The sequence below is a fragment of the Camelus bactrianus genome, chromosome 10 (genome assembly GCF_048773025.1).
Source record: "Camelus bactrianus isolate YW-2024 breed Bactrian camel chromosome 10, ASM4877302v1, whole genome shotgun sequence".
Taxonomy (NCBI): domain Eukaryota; kingdom Metazoa; phylum Chordata; class Mammalia; order Artiodactyla; family Camelidae; genus Camelus; species Camelus bactrianus.
In genome coordinates this window covers 48456385-48478050 of record NC_133548.1, presented here as the reverse complement: position 1 = coordinate 48478050, position 21666 = coordinate 48456385, and the positions used below count along the sequence as shown (strand labels likewise).

General features: G+C 39.2%; 1 protein-coding gene across 3 annotated transcripts in view; it reads left to right on the top strand.

The window, feature by feature from the left end:
* C2CD3 (C2 domain containing 3 centriole elongation regulator) overlaps nt 1–21666 on the top strand; it is a 108078-nt gene that overhangs the window by 53671 nt on the left and 32741 nt on the right. For all 3 annotated transcript variants that reach the window (XM_074372608.1, XM_074372609.1, XM_074372610.1), the window contains 6 exons: nt 911–1083; nt 2212–2335; nt 5003–5271; nt 5775–5864; nt 8797–9399; nt 12277–12615. In XM_074372608.1, the coding sequence (XP_074228709.1) occupies nt 911–1083; nt 2212–2335; nt 5003–5271; nt 5775–5864; nt 8797–9399; nt 12277–12615 (1598 nt within the window). The remainder of the gene's footprint in view (nt 1–910; nt 1084–2211; nt 2336–5002; nt 5272–5774; nt 5865–8796; nt 9400–12276; nt 12616–21666) is intronic.

The window sequence follows — 21666 nt, the reverse complement described above, 5'->3', positions numbered from 1 at the left end:
CTTACTGTCACTCAAACGTATCAGTCACTTTTTTTCTGCTCCTTTTCCTGCCTTATATAGTTCAGACCCTGATCATATCATGCCTAAATTACTGGAACAGCCTCCTAACTGGTCTCCCCACTTCTAGACTCATTTCTTGCAATCTGTTCTTCCCACCACCGGAAGAGAAGCCTTTGTGAAAGATAAATCCACTTATGTCACAGACTTTGGCAGATTTCCAGGGAAGATAATGGCATGAATACAGATGTTTAACCTCCCCCTTTGCATCACTACCTCCAAGAAACCAACTAAAATGACTAAGAGAACATAAATATAAAAGGAGAGGAAATAGCATCAGGATCAGAATTGAGAAGAGTACCATCTACTTGCCGGAAAGTTTTCCTAAATGCAGTCAGGTGAACATTAGGTTTGATTTACAACCTTGTAATGTGGGAATGGAATATTTTGACTTGAGGAGGAAATAGAGTAGATATTAACAGATCCTTATCACCCCTCCAAAATTGGGGGTTTGGCCTGAAGCCATAGAAGAAATTGGGACTGTTCCACTTAGAACCACTTGTGCTGCAGGATGGTTGCTTTTAGGAGTGGCTATGCCCAAAGGATCAAGCCAGATGCAGACTCATCAAACAGAAAGCCTGTGGGAAGCTGGGCTCGACACTGAACACAGTATAATTTATGAGTTCCCATAATGAACAGTAAATCTAGCCAGACATGACCATAGCTGTATACCACAAATACAGAACATAATGAACAGTAAATCTAGCCAGACATGACCGTAGCTGTATACCACAAATACAGAACAATCAGGTTCCAAAGAAAACTAGATACTGAAAGCTGATCCTTAGGGCAGAATAAATCATTCATCTGTCTAATTCTTCCAACTGATAGCTTTTGCTTTTGTGGCTTACAGGTACTATTATCCTAACGTGAGAGAACAGATGGTCGCCAGAGGAACCTTGCCATTATCAAGGCTCTGTGCCATTGTTACCATGCAGCACCGTAATGATGTGGAAATACAGACCTTTACTCTCCCTTTAACCCCCAGGCCCGAGAGGGGGAAAGATCAGAGGAACCAACCATCAGGTAACTGAAGATCAGTGCATCTTTCCCTTTCAGAGTCAATAGATGTAAATATCCCTTTTCTCTCTAAATTAATGATTCTTCACATTTTGTAGTACTTACCCTTTTAGGAATCTGATAAAAACTGTGAGACACTTTCTCTTAGAAAATGACTGTAAAATATACAGTGCAAATTTTTCATATAATTTTAGAGAATTCATAGTTCTATAGACTTTCTATATTAATGTTCTAAATTAATTTCACCTTTAACTTCCACAAGCATTTGATAAGCCCTTATGGTATAAATCCCAGTATTATATAGGTATACTCAGGGAATTATTATTCCAAGGCAGCATAATGTAGGATTGGTAGAAAGTACTCAGCATGAACTGGGAAATTCACTATAAAGGAGGAAGTTAGGATTTAAAGTTGAAAGGGATTCATTAGAATTTGGACTTTTGGATCATATCCTAATAGTTCCAGCAAGATAACCTATCCTCTAAATACATCATCAGTAACTAGAATTAGCCTCCTAAATCAAGTTGCTGTTGGTACTTGCTGGAGAGTGTATGCCCAAACAACAGGCTTTATCTTACTGTCTTTAAAATTGAGTAGTTCCTCCTGACCTTCACTGATCAGCTTGTTCTCTTGTTCCTTAAAGCTTTCCCTGGGCTGGGGGAAAAGCTTTCCTGAAATACAGTAGGAGAGTTTTTATAAAAAGATGGCATGTGAAGGTATTTCAAGTGGTGGTCGTAGCAGGAGATAATAATATATAATCGTAAGAACTTTTCAAAGTTTTAAAAAGAAGAAAGGTTAGATAAGACTCCATCTCAATTCTATAAAAATAACTGGGAGTTTAAAAAATCAGGGATTAACTTCTGTCTCTGATAGTTTTGTGATCTTGGCAAGCTGTGGAATCTCTGAGCTATAGTTTCTTGGATATAAAGTGAAAATAATAACTTCTGTTCTGCCTTTATTAATCCTCAAGTACAATAATGTAATGTGATTCTGACCACAGACAGATTGTTGCACTGCCAAGGCCCTTTATTGTTCATTAGGATTATCTTCTTCCTTCCTTCCTGACCAGGACTTGGGATTTGGTACAACAGAGGTTATTCCAACTGACTTTCTTATTTTGTCCTCATTCTTCAGGTTTACTGGATGTGGGGCTAAGGTACAGGCGTACTCCAAGGACAGCAGAGGGAATTCTTGCTGCCCAAGCTGTTTCCATCTCAGTCCAGATCATCAGAGCCTGTGGTCTGCAAGCAGCAGCCAAGTAAGTGCACCTTAGAAAAGCAGTTCTCAAACCAAACCTTTTCCACTGGGGTCCACATGATATTTGATGATCAAATAATGTGCAACTTTCTTGTATAAATTTCCAGTTTATTAACCACAACTCGACTCTTTTTTTTTCTCTTAAGAAAGCATATAAGAACATAAGTAAATAAATCACTTGCAAATTTTGCCATTTAACTGTTATTAACAACTTAGTTCCATGACCTTGTCCAGCAATTTTATCCTCTACCCTGCTTAACCACTTATTCCCACAGTCATGCCCTATGCCCTCAAACCAGGCCAGGACCAATCACTACAGCTCCTCCATAGTCTCAGGTTCAGTCTCTGAGTACCACCCCCAGTTTTTCTAGCTCATTCCCCTTTAGTCTGTTCTCAATACAGAAGCCAGTGATCTTATGAAAGCTTAAATCAGATCTTGACACACATCTGCTTAAAACCCAACAGTGCCTTTCCATCTCATTCAGAGTAAAAGCCAGAGTCCTTAAAATGTCTGTAAGACCCCACATGGTCTGATCCCATTATCTGTAATGACCTCATCTCCTCCTGCTAGTTGCGCTCTGCTTACTCCACTCCAGCCACTGGCTTTCTTACTGCTTCTGAACACACCAAGCTCATTTCCTCCTCAGGGCATTTGTCTTGCTGTAATCTCTGCCTGGAACACTGTCCCTATATATAAACAGCATGGCCCTCTCTTGCCTCCTTAGGGTCTTTGCTCATTTTGCTCTCTACTTGGATGTTCTTCCTCCTTTTGTCCACTAAACAAACTTCTATTTTCTTTCGAGATTTTCCAGTCTTCCTCTATATCTCCGTACATATAGATAGAATTGGTGCTTTGTGCTTTGTCTATTAGCACCTTAGTTGCAGTACATATCACTCTATTTCAATTATTTGCTTACATGAGTTGTCCTCCATTAGGCTGTGAGTTCCTTGAGACGCAGACTCTGCCTGAACTCCTCTCTGTCCCCACCGCATAGCACAGTTCTAGCAGATTACAGGTGCCCAGTGAGAAGGAGAACTAGATCACCATCCTGTGGCAGACTGGCTCACTTTGGACATGAGTTCAAGAAAGAAGCAAGGGCTTCTTAACTTTTTATTTTGTTACAATTTAGAGTCAGATTGTTTACCTCTAACTTCATGGTCGCTGAATAACTAATAGAATTATTGTCCTGTGAGATTAGACACTGAAGCAGCTGGTGAAATGTTCAGTCTAATTAATAATTTTCCTCACTAAATTCTCCAAATACACTTTTTCAATAATTGCCTGAGAACATCTTAGTGTTTATGAGATACCAGGGCAGTTTTTTAATCATGTCCTTTCACATATTCAAACTTTTGATGGTATCTCATTGTCAGTAGCAGTGGTCTCCTAATTTTAATTGTACATTCCTATTAATAAAAAAAGTGGCACACCTCCTAAATATGTGTATACTTATTCATGTATAAATCATTTTCATGTACTATTATACTAATATATACATTATAAAATTTATCATAGAGTGGTAAAACTTTAATACATGAGATAACAATTCTAGAAGTTTTAATATTTTCTTCATAATCCCAGATAGTTTACCCTGTGGACCCTCTGGGCTGTACTCATTCCACTTTAGGGTACTGGTTCACAGGGTAAGGTCCAACCTCCTTGCTCAACTTGGCATTCAACACCCTTCAAAATATCTTAATCTGAGTCTGTTTCTATTTTGTAAATGAGTTTGTTTTTGTCTTTCTTTTTAGATTCCACATGTAAGTGATATCATATGGTATTTTTCTTTCTTTTTCTGGCTTACTTCACTTAGAATGACAGAAAACAAACTTATGGTTACCGGTGGGGAAAGAGGGTGAGAAGGGGTAAGTTGGGAGTTCAAGATTTGCAGATACTAATATATATAAAATAGATAAACAACAAGTTCATACTGTATAGCACAGGGAACTATATTCAATATCTTGTAGTAACTTATAGTGAAAAAGAATATGAAAGCAAATATACGTATGTTCATGTATGACTGAAGCATTATGCTGTACACCAGAAATTGACACAACATTGTGAAAGAAGAGTAGGAGTTACCACAATGCCCAAAAGCTGAAAATTTTTCCAGTCAAAGAGAAGAACATAAGCAAAGGCAATGGAGTCATAAAACATGTGTATATGGAGTGGCTGTTCTGAGTAAGACCCAGCCCAGGTCAGAATTCTAACATATGGTGTTAACTACTATTTAATCGACAGAAAAGGACTTGGAATTTTGATACTTAGCAGATCTGAGAGAGACTGAATAATAGATAAGAAACTCAACAGTTTCTCTGGGGACTCCTGGGGAAAATCAGATTGGATGGCAGGCATTTTGTTGTAAGTCCCACATCTGGTCTGTGTTGCAGTTTCAAGAAAGAAGGGCAGGAAGCTTGGCCAAGTACAGTGGAGTGTCCTCGTAGTGTCACTCTAGTGGGCAGATAAATGTTGCCTCCCCCATACAAGTACACTGTGATATCTAGATTACTAAGAAAACACATTGTGGCAGCACTGCCAAAAGCCCAGGTAGGAAACATGTAGTTGGTTAGTGTTCTGGATGGCCTCATGGAAATGGTGATGTCTTCTAGGCAGTCAAGCTGATTTCTGATATCACCTCCTTCTGATTCCCACCCTTTTCCCCTACAGTGCTTTGGCTGAACAGGAACCTGCTCTACAGTTTGGCGCCACAGTTGGGGTCAATGCCTTTGTCACCACTCATCTGTCCTTCCTGCCTAAGGGAGAACAGCGTCAGACCCGCCCTGTGGCCTGTTCCTTCTGCCCTGAGTTTTCCCATCACAGTGAATTCTCATGTAACTTGGTAACTCAGCACTGCAGTGGAGAGGCTTGTTTCCTGGCAGAGCTGTTGGAGTTTGCAGAAGTTACTTTTGCTGTTTATCATGAAGATACCAAGTCAGGTGAGCACCAGATGACTCACAGTCAGAATTTAAAAGGGCTCTGTTTTGAATGGTACAGCCCTTCCTAGGAGATATGTGCTGAGGTCTTTAGGGATGAGGAGTTATATTCTCTGAAACTTACTTCTGCAGGATGTAGCAAAAATAGAATATATATTGAGTGGTTTCAAGAGAATGTAGAGAGAGATACAGCAGATGTGTCAGGATATTAGTTGGCAAATCTAGGTGAAGGGTATATAGGAGGTCTTTGTAATATTCTTGTGACTTTTTTGAATGCCTAAATTTTTCAAAATAAAATGATTTAAGTATATGTATACATATATACATACGATTAATGGTTTAACTAAAATGAGAGGGCATTCAAATTTTGACTGGAGCAAGACTTCCAAAACTGAAATTCACTGAGTATAAATGGAGGCTTATATGGATATTTTTATTGTAAACCTAAGTGCTTTGGTTAATAGATTGCCAAATGATTTCTGTTCTTTTGTTTTTTTTTTAAACAGCCAGTGATATAACCAGTATCCACTCATTCAAAGATTATCTGCTTGGAGTAGTAAAGATTCCAACAAAAGAGCTGCTGATCAAGAGATCTGGTAGGGATCCTGGATTATCACTTTAATTTATAACCTTACCCTCTTCCATTCACAAGAGATCATCTTGTCTAGCTTTCTTGAAAGATATGCAGAAGAAAACATGGCCACTTAACATATGCTTCTGAATTCTCCCAAATACTTCAAAAGTTTTCTCAAAGCATTTTAAATCCTTTCCTAATCATTTCAAAGGTCTCTAATAAAGCAAAGAAGCTCAAAATATTGTATTGTCATCTTACTTTAGGAAAGACGGATGATCCTATGTATAATAAGGCAATACGCATTGCATTATTTCATACTCAGTAAAATATTTCCTCAGATCTTGTTTGAGCCTCATGTTAACCCTTACTGACAGGGATACAGGATTATTTTCATTTTACAGATGAGAAAACTTGCTCACAGAGGTTAAGTGATTTGCCAAAACCACACAGCTTAGGTAGTAGAGTAGTGGAAGTCAAATCCAGATTCACCCATTCTTTTTCATTATACTCTCCTCTCTCACAAAAGAAGGAATAAGGGTATGAGGTAAAGGCCCAAAAGAAGGAACAAGAAGTCTGGAAATATTGGTTCTATCCTACTTTCTACTAGCTCAGTGACATTGACAAAGTGACCTTGATCTCTCTGAGCCCCAGTTTTCTTATCAATTGATAGAGATTGTTAATCCTGACAAGTCCACAAGGTAGGAATCCATGAAATAGGATATATGAAGTACCTGACACATGATAGATAGTCAGTAAATGTTAGTTTTCCTTCTCTTGCCCATCTTCCTCCCTAGGATTGTGTAATCTAGTTTCCAAAGTTATATCACACATCTCCTAAGTATGTGAATTGAAATTTGAGCAGTACTCTAATGAACAGGTACTATGTGCCTACCAGAGAGAAGTCTCTACAACTTGATGCAGGGTTCAGATCTCACTTCTGTCACTAACTGTGACCTGGAACAACTCACTTCATCTCTCAGATCCATAGTTCCCTCATCTGTAAATATGGAGATAATAGGATCTTTGCAAGATTATTGAAGCAGTTAGTGAAATTATACACATGAAAGATCTTTACACAGGGCTGGGCACATAGGACACCTCAGTTTCCTTCCTTTTCAAATTTAATACAGAATTTGTCAGGGATCAGGCACCATCTGAGGAATCTCATCTCTACAAATTAAATTTAACCCCTTGGAAATAAAACCTTTTAAATAATTTGGGACATATCATTTGTCTTTATATTCAAAACTATTCTAAAGTGACTATTCTATTTTGTTTCTTTCTACCAATAATCTCAACTATAGAATCACAGAGCAAAACGAATGATCTAAACCAGTAGTTCTTAAGTGCTGAAATGGTGTGAAATTTTTTGTGTATTTGTGTGTTTTTCTAAGGATAACTTTCACTAGAGCCAAAGGGGCCTGTAACCAAAAAATGTTAAAAACCACTAATATTTGAAAGTAAATTAATACCCGGTGATGAGAATTTACTAAAGCTAAAGCCATAGGTTCTTAGACTGACTAAGTTGAAAGGAGTCTTAGAGATCAGCCTCCTCATTTTACAGATGAAAACTTGGAAGGCTCAGAAAAATTAAATACCTTTTCCAAAAGTCATACCACCTTAGGTGACCTTTGGCAAATTAATCTCAATAAATCTAAATCTTCTTATCTATAACCTAAATTAATAAAATCTATCTTAGAAAATTGCTATGAATATTATACCAATCCACAATCTGTTTTACATAATTGTGAAAACCAAAAAGCTTAAAAAATGACAGGTTTTTTATTAACTCATTAAACAGCCAATTCTGACCTCAACTGACATGAGACCATTTAGTCTTTATTTGCTGACTTAGGCCATTACCTGATTGTATACAGTTTTATTGAAGCACCTTGTGCCCATTCGTTTGCATATTGTCTGTGTCCACTTTCTCACTACAACAGCACATTGGAGTAGTTGCAACAAAGACCATATGGCCCAGAAGACTAAAATATTTACTATCTGGCCTTTTACAAAATAAATTTACCAATCCCTGACTTACGTGATCACTGACAAGTACATAATACTCGGTTTATGTACCACATTGCCTTTCTAAAATCTGAAAATTTTTAAACTCAGAAATAAATCTTGCCCTAAGAGTTTCAGATAAGATATTATAAACTTATAATAGGTGGAGTGTAGACTTCAAAGCCAACTAGACCTGAGTTCAAATCCTATCTCTGCTACCTGGTAGCTGTAATAACTTGGGCAGGTCTCTGAGCTTCCATTTTCTCATCTGTAAAATAAGGATCATTATCACATTTAATCCTCAGAACTTCACAGGGTTATCAGGAGAATTAAATGAAGTACTATATATAAAGCATAAGAGAATTTCTGATACATAGTAGATCCTCAGTAACAAGTAGCTATTACTTTAAATTGTTGTTTTGAAATCTAGTGCCTGGTCATTGGTGTGTGTTGACGAAGTGGCGGTTCCCTTGGTAAAAGACCCAGGACTAGACCCCAGATTTCCTGACTTCTTGTCCCATGCCTTCTCTGTTGTACTCATAGCACCATAACAGTATTTCACACTTTTTTATTTTCTTCCAAAGTTCTTCCAAAACCGTTATCTTCTTTGACAGTCATAATAACTTTGTCTGATAGGCAAGATCAGCACTAATTTTCCCATTTGTCAGGTAAGGAAATGAAGCGGAAAGAAATTAATGGCTTACCCAGACTGAACTACTAGTTTGGTGCTGAGCCAAGGAGAGAATACAGGTCTTCCAACTCCTAGCCTTTGTTCTTCCACCTGATCTAATTGTCTTTCAGTGGTCAGATGAAACAAACTCCATGCACTGTGGGTGTATGTTTTCTGTTCTGTCTTGGGTCAGGTTGATGATGGCTCTGGGTTGGAAAGTGGATAAATCTTTTTACTTTTTAAACAATCGTTGAAAATCTTCCTTTTCTCTCATAAGGGATCACAGGATGGTATCCTATCATTTTACCAGAAGAGGGGGCCCTGCCTCACGGCTTGGAGCTCATGCAGAAGATTGTAGGTGGTCTGGAGCTTTCAGTTTCCTTCACCCATCCTGGAGACAGAGAGCGAGTGTTAGAAGCTGCTGAGCTATTGGGCTGGAGCTTTGAGAATAATCTGAAGGATCTTGTCAAGATGGATGGAGATGAGCCAGCCACCATCACCATCTCCACGCCAAGGCTGTGGCTGCCTATCCATTGTGTGCTACTTGCTGGCCAGAGGCACATTCATAAGAATACATATTGCTACCTCCGCTACAAGCTGTATGATCATGAAGGCTTTTGGACCCCTCTCAAGAAGCCTAAGGAATCTACAAACAAAAAGCAGGTCATGGTTACTTTCAAGGCATCCAAGAGAGCAGAAGTCCCTAGGAGCCCATCACTGCTTTGGTACTTCAGAGAGGAGAGGTTAGAGATCCAAGTGTGGCGGGCTTATGGCAATGACAGTGTGGAGAGGCCCCACCAGACAGACAGCTGGATTGGCTCAGCCTATGTGGACCTGGCCAGACTTGGGGAGAGGTCAGCAAGGACACTAACTGTCAGTGGTAAGTAATGGCTCAGAGACCAGCCTCAGCTTTTGTGGTTTGAGCACCTGCTGTTCTATGGCATGCATTATATAAGACACCCTCTCAGACACTATTTTATTTGATCCTGTAAGCAATCCTTTGAGATAGGTATCAAACCCATTTTTCAGTCATGAAAATGGATACTCCAAGAGGTTGGGTAACTACCGAGGGTCACATGCTAGAAAGTGTTCTTAAATTATTGCATTTTGAAAGATTAATAGTAATTTAGTAATGTTTCTTGTAACTAAAGAGATTTCAGAAAGAAAGACGTCTGCTGGCTGCTTTAAAAAGGGCATTATCTAGTGATAGTATATCTTAGTGGGGTCACCACAGATCTAAGAACTGCCTCTGAACTTTGTAGCTTTAGAGTACATCCAAATTCATCAGATTTTTGCACTTTAACATAGTGCCTTGTATGCAGTCAGTTAATATGTGTAAAATAAAAATGAGTGAACTTAGGGAACTACCTTTAGTCACATGTATGAGAGACTATATGATAACCTAGAATGTTAGTTTTTTAAATACATTGAAAAGCATACTTGCTAATGAGATTAGGTTATCCTTTCTCTCTGGTCAGCACATCTTGGAATAATAAAATCTACATGGTAATAAACTGGTTCACAAGGCAGAAAGGAAAAAGGTAACATTTTGCAGGTGGCAGTAAGGGTGCTTTTCTTTCAAACATTTGTTCGGTACCTGATATATGTACTTGGCCCTGGGATTCGAGATGAGTAAGAAATAGTCAATGAGCTTATTATAGTCTAAGGGGAGAGTAGAGTAATAAATAAACTACTTTACAGTGAAGCAGAAGAACTAAGAAAAAGTTATTCTCAGTGGCACTTTGAGAGCACAGGGACACAGCATCTCTTTGATTCAAGGACGATATCTCAGTGGAAGTGATGCTTGACCCACGTTTCAAAGGATTTAGGAATAAGTCAACAAAAGGGGGAAACAAGTGTTTTCTAAATAGGGAACAGCATGGGTGAAGGCACAGAGGCAGGAAGCAGTTTGGTACATTTTAGGCACTGTCAGTAATTTAGTAGTGCTGGATTTCAGGATACATAGGTGATGGGAGATGAAGCTAGAGAGGTGGCTGCAATACTGTTGTTCATGGCCTTGTCTAAGCAGGAGAGTTTGGACTCTTTCTGAGAGCTATACAAAGCTACTATAATGGGTTCTGAATAGAAGAGTGGCATAGCTTTGCATTCTGAAAAAATAAGTTTGGCAACTATAGCATAGAATGAATTGGAGATGGCCAGACTAGATTCTTCAAAAAAAAAAAATTATTTACTCATCTTAACATTCCTGTAAAGTTAGTTGTTATTTCCCCGACTATACAGTTGAAGAAACTGAGTCCCAACCCTATTTTAGCTCTGTTAGCCTTGTGCTCTGACCCTGCTGTTGAGAAGATGGCCCAAGATAAAGAAGGAGGACCGCGTATCTGGGTGATCATCCCAGATTATCTCTGGACCCAGCAGGTGTAATTCTGGCTCTCCTAAGCACTCATCAAATGCTATGTGCCCTGTTTTATCTGGGCTGGCCTAGAGTCACTTCAGAGAGACTGCAGAAAAAGTCCTTGAAGTGTGTAAAGCTCACTTGAACTTTAAGTTTATAAAGACAGGCTTTTAAGTTCACTTTGCTGAAGAAAGTAGGTTTGGGATACCAATATAGATTTAAGGATCAGACTCAAGCACAAACACCTCTTTTTGTGGAGTGATACCAAAGGGAGTATTTAACTTTTCAGATTGTTCATTTTCCTCATACTTTTCCACATCTTACCAGTCTAAGCTTTTTATTCCTCTTGTAAAAGGGCCTTGTACAAAGCATGGCATTTGATGTGTTTGTTGAATGAGCCAGTGAGTTCATCTAATCATCCATCCAACCTTCCTTCCAAGTACTGTAAGTGTGTTGAGGATAAGAATTTAATTGTATGGCTTTTGGGTATCTTCCCATCTATGATTTGCTCATTTTTTTCGTTTGTGATAATCATAATGATCTGTATGTTACATTGGAAGAAAACAGTTTAATTTACCTCAAAAGAGGAAAAGACTGGAGAAGTTCCATCTTATTGCCATCTGTGAATCGATTGAGTCCATTTCCCTGAATTGAAATGAGTGTAATGAAGCAAACTTCGAGATTCTGAAGGAACTATAGTGCCTTCTGCTTTATAAATAAAATCTCATTTTAATATCCAGCAAACCAAAAAAAGTTTAAATCCCTGGGTTTAAATCTGCCACTTACTGGAAAAGTCATCTTGGCAGGTTACTTTACCCCTCTGAGATTCTGGCGCATGAGAAATACTCAACAAATATCAATTCCCTTACTTTTCTTTCTTCTACTACAACCTCCTACTTCCCTTCCAAATGATCTTCAGGGCTGCTGCCTGGACCTATGTAGTTGGTGAAATGGGCTAAGTTGAGCACTAGGACAGCTTCCCGAGGAGAAGGCCCAAGAACAGGAGCTAGTAGGACATGTGGAAAAGAAGACAGGCCACTCCTGATTTCATCAGATCTTAAACTTTTAAGAGGCTTCAGAAGTCATTAAGTCTAGTTGCCCCTCCAGCACATGAGTTCCCTCTACAGCAGCTCTGCTTGGTAGTCATTCAGCTTTGGCCTGAAATCAGAGCTCTCGCTGCTTTCCATTATTGTAGATAGTGGTGGGGATGGCGAACGCAGTAAAAATTCTCACAGTGTGTATAACTTCATAGTTTCTTTTGCAGATTGGTATATTAGGGCCTATAGTTGCTCTGCCAAAGGAGACAGGGCCACAAGCACCCTCAGAGAGCATCTCCTCCAAGGTTAGAGTGAGTTCTTGGTTCCTGCTTGCCTAGTCTTGTTCTCCTCTGTCTTCTTGCAGGTGTGTATCCTCTGTTTGGACGAAATGCTTCCAACCTCTTAGGAGCTGCCTTGCGAGTTCATGTGGTTTTTTCCTCTCTTTCTTCACACCCTGGGCCCACTCATGAGCTGGACTCCATGGACTGCAGCAGCCACAGTGAGTCTGAGCAGTTCCCCAGAGGAAATGATGAGATCCAGCTCTCTCCACCACATGGCCACCAGAATTCTCCAGCCTCTACCAAGGTCCCCTGTAACAGCACCACAGCTGAAGTCTGCCCAGCCCAGGAGGGTCCTACCGAGTTGGATGGAACTTTTGCAGTCAGCATCCTGGTAGAAAGAGCAATGCACTTGAGCTTGAAAGGTATGCTCTGTTCACTTATCCAGAAATAGGTATCTGACTCTGCAGGCTATGGTCCTGTCTTCACAAATCTTTCTAATAATGACAGGGTCTGGAAGAACTATTAATCATCTTAATAATTATTGTATTTCTCAAGACTAAAGGTTTAAGCAACATGAAAGCCTTTCTGAACCTGAGTGGGCCTTTTCAGTTATCCTAATTTCGCATGTCATAAATTCCTCAGTCCAGAAACCTGAGTATCAACTTAGATTCTTCTCTTTTCTTTATCCACCATCAAATCATCAGATCCATTCATTGTTCCATCTCTTAAATGTCTCTTAGATCTCTGCCTTCTTCTCCATTCCTACCAACTCAAGCCCTCTTTATTACCTACCCAAGGCTAAGGATTCTTAACACTGGGTCCATAAACTGCCAAGGGATCCAAGGATAAAAGTCAGAGTAGGTGAACTTGGATGGGAAAATAGTTACATTTTATTCTTATTAACCTCAAACTAAAATTTAGCATTTCCTCCAATTGTGAACGTAGGCAATAGACAGTAGTAATATTAACAGTGCCTGTGATGTTGTCAACAATAGAAATCATAGGTATTTTCATATCATATTTTAATTACTGCAGATATCTTGGAATATTTATACCTATAATTACTTCAAAATTACAGTAGTTATTAAACCTATAATTAAGTCTTGTTATGATTAATGAAGCACACATATTAATATATCACAGTTTTTTAGTGTTTTGATAATATGCCAGTATGATTTGATTTCTTTGTAATCCTATGTATTTTACACTGTGCATTTTTAAAAGTCAGTATTAAAAGATGAGGCCCATAGACCTCATCAGACAACCAAAGAACCCCTGCCATACTTTTATTCGACCTTGTAATCTCTCCTGAAATTTTCCCTTTGCTGTCACCCTTCTCTTTTGCCTGTCTTAATTCCTCCTCCTCTCTCAAGAGTCAGCTCAACCATCACCATTTACCAGAGTTTCCCTGACAAAAAGGTCCCCTCCTTTTTGCTCTTCTAGCACTTTTGCCCTCTTTATTATAGCATATATCACATGTCCTAAAATTGTTTGTATGCTTTACTTCTCCATTAAGTAGGTGCTGTTTAAGAGCAAAGACTTTATCTGATTCATTCATTCATTCATTTATTCATTCAGCAACAAAACTTATGTAGTATTTGCTATGTGCGGAACTGTCCGTGGTGCTGGGAATAAAGCAGTGAACAAGCAGACAAAAATAGTGCCCTTGTGGTGCTTACCTTCTTGTAGGAATGTATTCAACCCTGTATTCCCGGCCAGTAAATTATGTGTGTGTGTGACCTTGAGCAAATTATTCTGTCTTGAATTTCTCATTTGTCAGTGGCTATGATTAATAGTTCTGAGTTGTGCGATGGCTGTGAGAGTCAGAAAACCATAAGGTCTCAATATATGTCTTTTGGTTTGGCCTCCCTACTTGGCTCCTGTCAATTCGGTGTTGCTTCAGTTTTTGCTTTGTACCCTTATTACTTTGGAACAGAAACAAAACTCATACTCCATAGTATCTGTTGTTTGTCTTTCATTCCTATTTCTCCCCATACACACTACCAACAGACATTACTTTCAGGATTGTAAGCTTCCACAAAGACCCAGAGGTTCTTATCCTTCTCACAACCTTTGTGTATCAGAGACCTTAAAACATTCTATCTCAGGACAAAGTTTTCATGTACAATCTTGCTTTGCTGTGTTAGAGATTCTGAGATCCTGTATGAGTCACAAAATTGGGAAATAGTTTTTGCTTTTTACTGCCCTACCAAAGCAGTCCATTTGTGACAAGTCTGATATGTAAAAACTGGATTTTTTAAAAAGAGAAAAATCAGTAGATGAATGAGTTTAAGGAAAGCACAAAAAAAAAACTTTTATTTTTGCAAGAGTTATTTTGGTGTTTTGTTTTTGCATTGAAAATGAAATTTAAGGTGCAAAAATAATTTATGTTCCATTTTAGGGGTGCCCCCCATATTGCAAAAAGCAAAATATACTTGTAACTTTTCAGTTAGACAGTGAGTTACATTTTTTAAATATGGCTTCACAAGGTAATTGACAATAATTTATTGAGCATCTCCTTGTGCCAAATTCTATTCTCATTTTTGTACATTAATTATCTCATTTAATCCTTAACCACAACTGGGGTTATAGTAAGAGCAGATTACAGTACATACCCACTTTCCAAATGAGAAAACTGAAGCTCAGAAAGGTAAAATGAGTTGAATTACACGGTTAATAAGCTCTACAGAACTGAAATTTGAATCCAGCTAGGTTTGGACCTGAAGCCCATGCTCTTTCCTTTATACCATGCTGCTTCTCAGATATGAGATACAGCTGTGTTTACCAGTTAGTCCTGTCTACACTGTGTTTGCTGGGGTGGTTATGTGCTACATGCCCAGTCCCGTGCTTACAATGTGAGAATAGTGGTTCAATTTAGCAAGTAGTAAATCTGTGTCAGGCCAGTGCCAGGTATAGAGCAAATAACACATAGTTTCTGTCCTCCAAGAGCTGATAACCGAGTTAAGGGGATTGGTAACTACACAGTTCATGATATATGAAGCAGAATGTTCTGAGGGCCAGAAGGGTAATACAGTATCTAGTTTTAAGACAATTTAAGAACAGAGAAATCAGACATGTGTAAGAAATCAGAACTTTTTAGAATGAAGGTGATTTCAGAAAGGTGGGAATGGAATTCCAGGTGGATGTTTCAACTTGGACAAAGGTATTGAAGTGAAAAAGTGTATGCTCTAGGCTTGTTTGGAGGGAGCACGGGGGACGGTAATTGATCTCTTTGGCTGGAATTCATGGCCATTGCAAGGGAGCTACAGGAAATCATGAAAAGATAAATTTAAAAATTGCTGAGCTGCAGGAAGGGCTCAGCTAAGACTAATTGACCTGATTTTAGGGTGGCTGTGGATGACACAATGGTGACTTTTCCCAGCACTGCTTGGCTTCCTTTCCCTTCCTATCATAACAAACTATAAGCGTTCCCTGGGCCTTTGCTCATGCACCTTTTTTAGCCTGGATTCCTTTCTCCCTTCCCCAATTACCAGACTCTACCGGGCATCCTGCTCTTCCCTCATTGACCCTGTTCCAGCCATGCTGGCCTCTTTGCTTTCTCTTGAATATATAGGCAGATTCCTGCTTGGGGCCTTTGAATCTAATGATCCCTCTGCCTGGAATGCTCTTCACATCTGGCATGTCTTTACTGAAATCGCTGTCTCAACAAGACCTCCCTTGATCACCCACTTGAAATTTCATCCTCTCCCCAACAATACCTATCCCACTTTCCTGCTTTATTTTTTATCATAGCCTTTAATAGTATATTTTGTTTATTTTCTTTCTAGAAAAATTTAAGACCTACAGAGACAGAAATTTTTTTGTTTTGTTTTATTTACTGCTGAATCCCCAACACCTAGAACTATGTCTGACACATAAGCAGTAAATATTTGTTAAATGTGGAAGCTGATGAATCTGAGGCCTTCCTCAAATGCTTTCTTTTCCTTCTAATATGTTCTCTGATTTTCTACTTTGCCTCCCATGCAGGAAACTTGCTTACGTGGAATTTAACAGACGATAAGTTGCAGAAATTAGTGGATTCATTCAACAGATATTTAATAAGTTTCCTCTGTATCCACTGCAGGGTATAGGATCATGTCCTCTTACACAGAAAGTTTCTGTCACCTTTTCTCTATTCTCACTACCACCTTGCTTGTTCAGCCTTCAGAAACTTGGACTAATGAGATAGCCTTCTCAATGGTTGCTGCTCTCATATTCTCCTTCAGTATCTTTTTCATTCTACCACTGAGGTTATATGTCTGGTCAACAAACATGACCTCATCTCTCCACTTAAAATACTTTGTTGACTTCATATTACCTGCAGTCTCTGCTGTAGCTCACAGAGTGTCCCCCATCAGTCTTTCCAGCCTCATCTCTCACCATTTCTTACATTCAACAGTTTGCTTTTTGTCAGTGCCTCGTTCTCTCACATTACCTTTGATCATACTCTTTCCTCCACCTAGAATTTCTTTTTCCCCTCTTCTTCAGCAAACTTGCTCCTCATCCTTCAAGAGTAGACTAAAGTGATACCAATACTTTTAAGTCTACTGACCACCCTACTGGCAGAAAACTTTCCTCTGTGTTCCCAAAACTTCCCCGTCTGCTGCCCCCACCCCCACACAATTACTAATTACTAATTACTCTGTACTGAAAATGTTTCTTAACACTAGGCTGTTTGTTCTTTGGGATCAGGGACTGTGTGTTATTTCTGTATCTCAGCACCTTGATCTTTATGATGGCAGCTCAGCAAACATAATGTTCTCTTGTTTGTGAATATGATGCTTAACACCTCTCATATTTCTGGCATGAGTTACAAATCTGTAAATCATTTGTTATTTGGCCTCTTTTTATTTAGCCAGCACAGATCAAGCATCAGGGTGGACACTTTCAGAAGTATCTTGTCTCTTGAGTCCCACCCGTGCAGTGATAAGCCCGTATAGTCCTTCCCCCCACAGATATTTATGCTTCAGTCAGACACTGTGGTGTGTGCAGACCTGTCCACCATCTCTCCAATCATGTAATAGAAGGAATTCTGGAATGGAAGTCAGAAGACTGGGTTTTGGTCTTAGCTAAGCCATTAACTTGCTTCATGACTTTGGGCAAACTCATTTCTCTTTTCTTCAACTGTAAAATGTAATGATCACACAAGATCATATCTGAGATTCACTTCAGCTCTCATCTTCTAAGAATATGGAGCTGAGGGCAGCATATCCCATACTCTGAGTCAGCTATAAATTACCAAGCTTTTGTGAAAATGATGTAGATGCTTCCTTAATATCTGCATTGGCTTTCCTCCTGCCTTTGTGTTCCCAGCTTGTCTGCCTGTCGCATGCTTTGAAAGCTTCTTTCTTGAGGAAGGAAAGGAGTGGTTCCTTAGTGCAAAGTTGCGTACAGAGGATTCACAAATAGCCCAGAATTATGTGCTCATCTTAGGCAGTATAGTCCCCACTGTGGTCCTGATTCTGAAATATGAGTTTCTTAGGAAAAGCTCTCAGGAACTCTTAAGAATCAGCCTTAGTACTTACAAGATTTGTGTGCTTAAACTGATCGTGACATACTAGACTATCTCTAGCCCTGTCTTACAAATGAAGCAATTAAGGAATAGAGAGGTAGAGTGATTTGAAGTAATCTAAGTTATACTCAGTGAAAATCAAAACCATGTTCAGTGTCATCAGCCTTTAGAGACTCTCTTTAAACTACCCAGGCAGGGTTAGAGGGTCCTTCTGGGTTCCCACAGCCCCCTGTGCCTTTGGTATAGTCTTTATCTTACTATAATTATATAATTGTGTCTGCCTCCAGATCAAGAATCAAATCTCTCTCATCTGTGCATGTATGACAGGCGTCAGTTAATGTTAGCTTAACAGAACTAAACGAAGTTTTTATTAATGTACAAATTTGGGCATTGCTTGAGAGAAAGTTTCCATCCATTTGCTCCAGACCAAAGAGAAAGCTCTTCTCCTAACCAGATAGAATTAATTAGAATTATTGCGATGGAATAACCCTGAAATAAGAGTTAGGAAACCTGGCTGGATCTTCTAAATGCTAGTTTTCCAGATATGTGACTAGCAAGCCACTTTATCTCTCTGTTCCTTGATTGCCTTATTTCTAAAATAGAGACACCCATCTTCTGTGATTATCAGGGATGTTACCAGCACAAGTTTAGTGTGTAAGAAAACAGTTCGTAAGCTACAAAGTGTTAAAAATAAGGGGTTGTCATTTTAATCTCATTTGAAACACTTGAAACATTCTTGATGCATAAAACTACCACCTTTTGATACTGTGTAAAACATAGGAAATTCAGTGAAAACTCTTAAAACGGTAAAGATGGTTCATCTCAAGTCCTCTTAACTGCTCTCAGTGTGTGTCCAAACCCTTGTGGGAGGTATAGTGGTTTGCATTGCGGCTGCCTCCAAAAGTGTTTCAGAACTTGACCTTTTCCAGAAATGTAAACAGGCGCAGTTGAATTTCCACCAACATAGGGAGAGCCAGAGAAACCTGATAGACCTGCTCTCCCAAGATGATTTCATTATCACCTGCCTGTTTGGATGAAAAGGGTATTTCTGTTCAAGACTGAGTAAGGTGGGGGTGGTGGGGGTGGGGGATAGCTTAGTGGAAGAGCATATGCCTAGCAAGCACGAGGTCCTGGGTTCATACCTCCATTAAAAATAAGTAAATAAATAAAAACCCAATTACCTCCCCCCAATAAAATAATAAATTTAAATTTTGTTTTTAAAAAGGGACTGAATAAGAAACAGTTTTTTCCCAAAAGTAAAAGTAGTACTTTTAGTTCAAGGGCTTTAGCAAATAGTAGCCTCAAAAATAGCAAACCTTAAAAAAAGGGATTGGGGTACGAGAGAGGTCTGAGCACTACTGGTATATATCTAGACTCATAGAATTTTATTGCGGGAAGAGATTTGAGAGTACATGTGTCTGATTAAGAAACTTGATGCCCAGAGAGCCAGAATGAAGTACCCAATATGTCACAGTAAAGCAAAGGCAGAGCACAGCAGAACCGATGGCTTCTGTCTCTCAGAGCTACGATTGGTCTTCTCTGCTGATCTCTCGCAGAGCTTTCCTGAGCAGAAGCTGCTGTCCTCTGCTGGTGCACACTGCGTGCAGACAAGACAGCTTTTCTCTCTTCTCCAACCCTGGCAACTGTCTGTAAACAAAGGACAGTGGGGAGTCTGCAAATCTTTAATAAGGGCCGTGAGTCTACTCTCTGCATTCAGAGAGCTCGCAGTTTAGTGATGGAAACACAGACACACATTATCGTAGAGTACTGTGGGAACTGCCAGCATAGGGGCAAGTTATCTCTCCTTACTGTGAGGATTGATGACCTTTTATTGGAAGAAATCAGTTGAGAAACTTGAGACCTACTAAGGAAAATGGGAGAGATTGAGAGCTGAGACTGAGAAAGAGAGAGAAAGATGAAAGCTGTGTCAGGGAGAGTCCAGTTATAGGAAACAGCCCATTCCAGACATTTTAAACAGAGCATTGTTTAATATAGACTATTAAGGTAGTTCAAGTTACTGGAAGGAATGGGCTCTAGGCTAAGCTCTCAGAGAGAACCAGTAGGTCTTTGAAGTTCGGGATACAGTGCCAACACTGCCGTCCAGTGATAGGAAACTCTCATCATCACTATTACCATAGGGCCTCTGGGCACCCAGGGACCAAACCCTGGAACAGAAGGCTTGTTGTCATCCTTGCTGGAGCTGAAGCAGAAGGAAAAGGAACATGTCCTCTGCCTCACATCTGCCTTCCAAAGCTGTTGTAATGGGATCTAATTGATAGAGGCCAGTTTGTATTCACACCAAAGAGTCTGGGAAGTGTAGTTGTGACCCTTTCAATCTCTACAATAAAGGAATACAATAGAATGCAAGTAAGCGGAGGTGGATGCTGAACAAGTCAGTCCACGTAAATACTGTTCAGTTTCATGATAAAACTTTTAAGAAGATAGCTCACTAGATAAAGGTACTATTAGTGCTGTTCTGTACATTTTATACTCAAAATGATGGGTGCTATATATTCTTTGCTTAGTACCATTTTATTGGAGTCATTTTTTCCTGCTATTTCAAGAATATGCTTATAAACTGGTTTTGCCATGTTGTAGCCAGTGGTTTTTGGTTTTATTTTGTTTCCCAGGTAGTTCTTCTCTGTATCTTAGTGCTTTTCTGATTCTAAGGCTTTTCTGACTCCTGGATAAGGCTTTCTCTTGGTCCTGCTTTGTTGGTGGCTCTTGCTTGCACCTCAGCCCCCTCCTGCCTCGCAGCCACCACCAGCTCTCACTTCCAAGGCCAGCATTCCTCTTCCTTCTCTTCGCTTCTCTTTCCCAAGGCCTTCTGGCAAAAGCTTCACTCCCTTTTTTCTGTTCGTCACCCATTTTCTTTCTTTATTATCCTCAGTAGGAAGAACTAAAAAGTAATGCCATCTGGTCTGGTTGTTAGAAGTCATGAGATAAACATGACGTGTACATTTTTTATCAAAATTTGGGGGGAGTGGGGATCATTTTTAGTTTAAACAAATAAGGCTATATTGTGGAAGATAATATAAAATCCTTCTGAATTTTTAGATAAAATACAAACCTGCTAATTGATGTCATGTTCTTGTTGCTCTTTCAAGGCAACAGGAACTCCCACACTCCAGATTTTAGTATTTACTTTTCTCTGGGTTGTTATTACTTTGGTGGAAAAGTTTGAAAAGAATTGGTCTGCTCTAATGGAAATTGTTTTGATTGAGGAAGATATAGCAAAGCAAAATTACAGGTACTTCTGTTTCCCTAAAAGAATATTGAAGTTGGAGGAGAGATCTAACTGGGGATATAAAGTTTGCTGATTCTACCCAGAGAGTCAAGAGAGGCTTCTTAGAGTAGAAGATACTAAAGTCTGTCTTTCAAAGGCTGCTTATTAAATGTTACACTTCTTGTGAAAGTGTTCGTGAGTATGAATTTGTTTATTGGATTGCTTTCTGTCCACAGGGACAACCTGAAGTCTTTGAAAGAGTAGTTACTGAAAAGAGTGCTCAGAGAAGTAGCAGGGTGAAGCTCAAAGATTAACTTCATGTCCAAAGTGAAGTGACACGATGGATTTGGGGAAACCTTGAGCTAGACAGGTAGAAAGAAGACAAATCAGTTAGAATCCACATAGAGAATTTATTCCTCTGAATCACATAAATAATGTTTAAGACATACTTATTTTCTCCTATTGTTTTCTCTTTCCTTCATGTGTAATCCTGAGGGTCACAGCATTGCAGAGCTGAGGGGTCTTAGGGAATACACAATCTCCATTATAGAGAGTCTGCACTATTCAGCACTGTCCAAAAGAACTTCGTAATATTCTGGAAATGGTCTATATTTTTTATTATCCAGTGTGGTAGCCACTAGACACATGTGACTGTTGAGTGCTTGAAATATACCTAGTGCAGCTAAGAAATGGAATTTTTAATCTTAATTTAATTTTCACTAATTTAAAATAAAA